Genomic DNA, 5767 nt, shown 5'->3' with positions numbered 1-5767 from the left:
GTCCTGCTCGTGGGAGCTGGGAGGCCCGCCGTCCTTTCCGTTCACATTGTCTCTGCTCTTCTCCCTTAGGACAAACCTCAAATCCTCCCAGGCCCGTTTCTGGCCCGGCGTGACTTTGACCCCGACTCCGTATTTAATCTCAGTCATCTTGATTTTTCTTTCTGATCCTGAATAGCGTTAAGCCCTCTGTCTCCACATGTCTTTTATTTGCTCTTCTCGTTTGCTGGAGTGCTTTCCCCCTACCTCCCCTTGGTCCCGTTTATCCCACTCGCCCTGCAGCTCCTGGGGGAGCCCCCGGTTTTCCCAGGAAAAGTGTGCTTCCAGCACTTTCCCGCTCACCGAGTGTTCCAGTTTTAATGGGGGAGAGAAGCAAACAAAAGAACAGAACACACAAAATCAGAGTTGCAAAGTGTTTTATCTGCTCCAGTGGGAACCAGAGTCTGAGATAGAGAAGAAAGAGCGAGGTTTCTTTTAGGGGAAAACCTCTCAAGAGGAGACACTTAAGTTGGAATTGCAAAGACAAAGAGTAGGCCAAGCAAGGAGCTGGCTGTACAGTAGTCTAGAAAGCAAGCAGGCTGCAGGCCCCAGACAGGTAGAATTTGGCACATTCAGGCTACAGAAAGGCTAGGTGGAGTCCGATGAGCTAGAAAGGAGGTGTTGAAACAAGATTGGTGAGTTAGGTCAGTAGGACAATGTGGATCCAGTAAAGGTTTGTTGTTGTTGTTGTTTTAAGGGAGAGTGACAAGATCTGATTTCCATTTTAAAAACCATTTCGAAAAAAAAAAAAAAAAAACCCATTTCGCTAATGTGTGGCAAATAGCAAGAGTGGAAACTAGAAAATCCTAACCTTTGGAGGCTTTTACTATATGTAAACAGGAGATGATGGTGGTTACAAGGGGGTTTGAGAGAAGCAGATGGATTCAGTGTGTGCTTTAGAGGTAGAATCTATGGTACATGCTGAGGAACTGGATGTGGAGTGGGAGAGAGAGAGGACATGAGGATCCTTTTGTAGGGAGGATGGTGATGCTGTTTACTGGGAGGAGGGGAGACAAGCTGGGAAAGGCAGATAAAAAGAGTAGGTTTGTAGAGCAGAAAAAGCTACGGTTGGCACATGTTGAAGCCTAATATCCTTCCACATGGAAATGTCATCTAGTCATTCTTAAATGTCAGCCTTGGGTTCAGGAGAGAATAGGCTGGAGATCAAAATTGGGGACTTGTTAGCATAATGATGATATGAAAACCCGTGGATGAGATCACCTGAGGTGTATAGAGAGGAGAAGACAGAGTCCTGAAGTCTGGCAGAGAAGAGAGAGCCAGCTGAGGAGACTGAAAAGTAGCAGCTAGTGGAGAGCAGTGTTTGCAGGAGAGTGGAACAGCAGAAGACAAGAGTGGGAAATACTTCAGGAAACAAGAAGTGAACAAACGAGGGGTTCTTAGTGCTGCTAAGGGTAGAGTAAGAGGAGGACAGAGAAGAGTCCTTTATATTTGACAATAACAGTTTCTATTTTATTAGAGTGGGAACAGAAGCCAGTTTTTAGGGAGAGACAGGAAGAGTAAACCGAAGGTGCATCATTGCTGCTCTTCACATTTTGTCACACTCTTCCTTGCCTTTTGTCATTCTTTATGGTGCATCAACCACATTGATGTATACAGCCACAGAGCAGTTACTTATTCATCTAAAGTAATTGTGATTTCTCATGCTTGTTTTAGGATTTGGATGATGTTTTGGAGAAAGCCAAGAAAGTAAGTCAACATCAACCATTGCCTTTTGTTTTCCTATTAATTTTAGAATAGCTTGACATTTAGATAGACTCTCCTTATGTTGCTTTTTTAATATAAATAACATTAACTGTTTACTATATGCCGGGCCCTGAGCTAAACCTTTTCTTACATTAGCTCATTTAGTGTTTCACAATATCCTTAGGAAGAAGCTACTATTTTATAGCCAACTGTTACCCATTTGTTAGATGATAAAACTCAGACCTAGAGATTAACCTGTCCAAAAACACACTGCTAGTGATGTGGTACGGATAAGATAGTCTGGATCCAAAACATGTTCCTGCAGCGACAGTGCTTACCAGTTATATGGAACAGACTGGTCCATCTGTCAGTTCTGAAGTAAACTCTGGAGATCTTGGAGAAATTATAGAAGTTATCTGAGACATTTTTACTTTGTTTCAGAAGAAAATGACTAATTTTTGGAAGTGTTTATGAAATTCATTGTAACTACAACTTTGTAGTCTTCCCTAAAAGTGTTAACCAAAAGTGGTTGCCAAGGTTTTACATATACAACAGTCATTCACTATGCAGCTTACTTAGAAGTTTGGAATGACACAGGCCTAATGATCTTTAGCAAGTTATTTGACTCCATCCAAAAGTCTCTCCGGATCTATATAGTGGATTACAGTAGTGCCTACCTCGTAGGGTTATGTAGATTAAGTGAGGTGATATTTATATTCACTGAACATAGTGCCTGGAACATAGTAAGTGCCCAGTGATAGCCATCCTAATTATGGTGTGTGAGTCAGTAAGAATAACTAAAAGTACAGAAGACTTTAAAATTTATCTTCAGTTATATTAAATGTATATTGTTTGAGATTCTAACTATTCGATTCATTTTTGTTTCAGGCCAATGTTATGGCTCTTGTGGTGGTTGCTGAACATTCAGGAGAATTTGAAAAGATTATGCAGCTTTCAGAAAGGTGCTACTTCTCATTAAGGATTTAAAAAGTTGCTAATAAGGGTGCAGTTATGATGTCGTGTTTATAATATCAAAGATCATCCATTTTGAAAGAGAATGAGAAGAAAAAAGTCACATTGATGCAGCCCTAAAAACTTATTTCATACTTGTTCTTTAGAGTAACCTTGTTTACTAGTTTAATATTCCTGCTCTCTTAATTTGTTCTACATTTTTAGGTATAAGGGGTTTGTCCTGCCATGTTTGGGTGTTCACCCTATTCAGGGAGTTTCACCAGAAGACCAAAGAAGTGTCATATTAAAGGTAACAGTCATATCAAACAAGAACCATAAAAAAATCATGCCTTTTGGCTTTGTAATCCTCCTCTTTCCGATCTGTATTCTAAGGCAATAACCCAGAAGAAGGAAATACTACCTTTTACATAGGTATTTGTTGCAGCGTTATTTATCATAGAGAAAAAATGGAAACAGCCTAGAGGCTCAGAGTAAAAATTAATTTGTAGAATATTAAATATACATACATACATATGGAATACATGCATGGAAAATGTGAATTAGAAGGTTTTTTTTTTATGTAGCAGTGAGGAAAATATTTAACAGTATAGTATAGGGAGAAAAGCAGAATACCAAATGGTTTTCCAAGGAAAAATATATTCTATAAGGAAAAGACTGGAAAGAAAAATACAGAAATGATATTAGGTGTGATGATTGGGTAGAATTATAAGTTACTTGTTTTCACATTTTTTTTTATCATGTCATCATATTGCTTTGGCAAAAAAAGTGATAACATATCCAGAAAAAGAAAGATCTGAATTCATAGGTGTAGTATTGTAAGGGAACAAGCGAGTCACATATACTGTGTCTTCTTGACCATTAAACCATCTCTATAGGAATGCTCTGATCTATTAAGCGGTGCTTTTATAACCTCTGCGGAAAAATTCCTACAATATCTCACTGACTCACAATAGCCAATATGTCTTATATTTCAGACTTGGCTCCTGACTCAGCATCAGGGTGATACACAGGTGCTTAAGTGCTTTATTTCATAATGGAATTGGTAGCTCCCCATTTTGAAGAAGTAAAGACTTTTTGTTACTTATGAATACATGAGGCGACAAGGTCTTTAATTTTTTGTAGTAATTAATCTGTATTCTTACATTCGGATACCCCCATACCTCTATTTATTTTGACACAAAATTAGTTTTAATTCTCTTAAGGTAAAAATAAATACTTGTCCTATAGCTCTCCTGAGTTGTTCTCCTGATATGATAAAATTAGCTAAATTGCCAGTTACAATTCCAAAAATATTGGGGATTATAGCGAGACAGCATTTCTTTCATTGATCTTGAGATTTATATTAATAGACATTCGTTTAGTCAGTCAGTAAGTGTTTACTGAACACCTATTGCATTCCAAGCACTCTTCGAAGCAGCATAGAGTGAAATTCCTCTCATGGAGGCTAGATTCTAGATGGGGCAGACAGACCATCAGCAATTAGACACACAACCAGGAAAACCTTAGGTAGCACTTAGTGCTTTAAAGACAATAAAACAAGATCATATTATAGGGATTGTGGATGCTGGTTTTTATTTATTTTTATTTATTTATTTTTTTTTTCAATGCTTTTTATTTATTTTTGAGAGACAGAGAGAGACAGTGCAACCAGGGGAGGGTCAGGAGAGAGGGAGACACAGAATCCGAAGCAGGCTCCAGGCTCTGAGCCCGCAGTCAGCACAGAGCCCGATGCGGGGCTCGAACCCACGAATCGTGAGACCATGACCTGAGCCGAAGCCGGACACTTAACTGACTGAGCCTCCCAGGTGCCCCGATGCTGGTTTTTAGATTGTAGTCAAGGAAGGCCTCTCTGATGTGGTGACGTGAGAAATGTAACCTGAATGCTACAAAGGAATTGGCTCTATGGAGGGTTGTAGGCAAAGGAAACAACCAAGCACCAATGTCCTAAGGTAGGAACAGGCTTAAGAAACCACTCAAGCTTTCTTAAGTGGTCAGTAAATAAAGAGCCGATGTGACTGGAGGCAAGGGGAAGTAACAGTGGTGAGGTCAGAGGGCCTGCCTGGGCGGGGATCACCTCCTAAGGGCCTTGTTGGATTTCATCAGTTCAGTGGGGGACCTAAGACAGGAGCAAAAAGGAAGACAGGGGGAGCTATAAGACTACTGCAGGAGTCCATCTGAGAGATGGTGGTAGACTGGACCAGCGTGGTAGCCGCAGAGGTGAAAGGAAGTGGGTGGATCTGACATATTTTGGCACAAATATAGAACTAATAGGACTGTTTAATTTACAAAAGTAGTTAAAATCCCAACATTAGATGGGTAAGTCTAGATTCTCAAGGCAGATAGGAACTTATGAGATCTCAGGATAGCCTTCTGGAAAACAGAGATAAGCACTGATTCCTACTTTACTCCTAGTGTGGCTGTCCATACCCTAGATTCAGTTTCCCATATTGATTACATTATAAGCCCCTAATATGTGATACAAAGCTAGCTATGTAGTAGGCGTTTATTAGGTTAATTTGGTTTATAAAATTAAAGTTGTCTAGCATCACTTCTAGGCCTTTTATCTAAGATCAAGTGTAAAGTTGCCTAGCATCACACAAATCTTTCAGCATATTACTGAACTAATTCATTCAATATATATTATTACGAGGCAGGTCTTGGACCCCAGAGACACTTCAGGAACCCCAGTTTACTGTCTGCAGTCCACTGCCCCCTACAGACAGGGCGTGTGCTCTGCAGTTGGCTCTGGTCTTTGCTTGGCCCACTTCACTCGTGTTCCACACCTGACCCTGTTCTAAAGGTTCTGAAGGCCAAACATTTTCTTCTTTTTTTTTTTTTAATTTATTTTATTTTATTTTATTTTTTTTACTTTATAAAGTTTCATATTTTTTTAACATATGCAATTATTTTCCATCATTTACAATACAGTAGTTACAATGACACTCCAAACAGAAAAGCAAAGTAAAAAATCAAAACACCAACTTCTGTTTCATGTAATTAGACTTATACAGAAATTAGAAGGTTAAGTACCAACTAGTTAATCACCTAATTTCAC

General features: G+C 39.4%; 2 protein-coding genes across 2 annotated transcripts in view; one reads left to right on the top strand and one right to left on the bottom strand.

Annotated features, from left to right (window-relative positions):
- NSL1 (NSL1 component of MIS12 kinetochore complex) overlaps nucleotides 1-147 on the bottom strand; it is a gene marked incomplete at its 3' end in the record, with an annotated part of 27168 nt that extends 27021 nt beyond the window's left edge. Inside the window, exon 1 of the mRNA XM_029933373.1 lies at nucleotides 46-147. Within this exon, the coding sequence (XP_029789233.1) occupies nucleotides 46-147 (102 nt within the window). The remainder of the gene's footprint in view (nucleotides 1-45) is intronic.
- A 1569-nt stretch (nucleotides 148-1716) lies between these two features.
- TATDN3 (TatD DNase domain containing 3) overlaps nucleotides 1717-5767 on the top strand; it is a 20451-nt gene continuing 16400 nt past the window's right edge. Inside the window, exons 1-3 of the mRNA XM_029935314.1 lie at nucleotides 1717-1743; nucleotides 2629-2702; nucleotides 2917-3001. Coding sequence (XP_029791174.1) covers nucleotides 2638-2702; nucleotides 2917-3001 — 150 coding nt within the window. The 5' untranslated portion in view covers nucleotides 1717-1743; nucleotides 2629-2637. The remainder of the gene's footprint in view (nucleotides 1744-2628; nucleotides 2703-2916; nucleotides 3002-5767) is intronic.

Source organism: Suricata suricatta, chromosome 3, assembly GCF_006229205.1.
Source record: "Suricata suricatta isolate VVHF042 chromosome 3, meerkat_22Aug2017_6uvM2_HiC, whole genome shotgun sequence".
NCBI classification, from domain to species: Eukaryota; Metazoa; Chordata; class Mammalia; order Carnivora; family Herpestidae; genus Suricata; species Suricata suricatta.
This window is presented reverse-complemented; position numbering and strand designations above follow the sequence as displayed.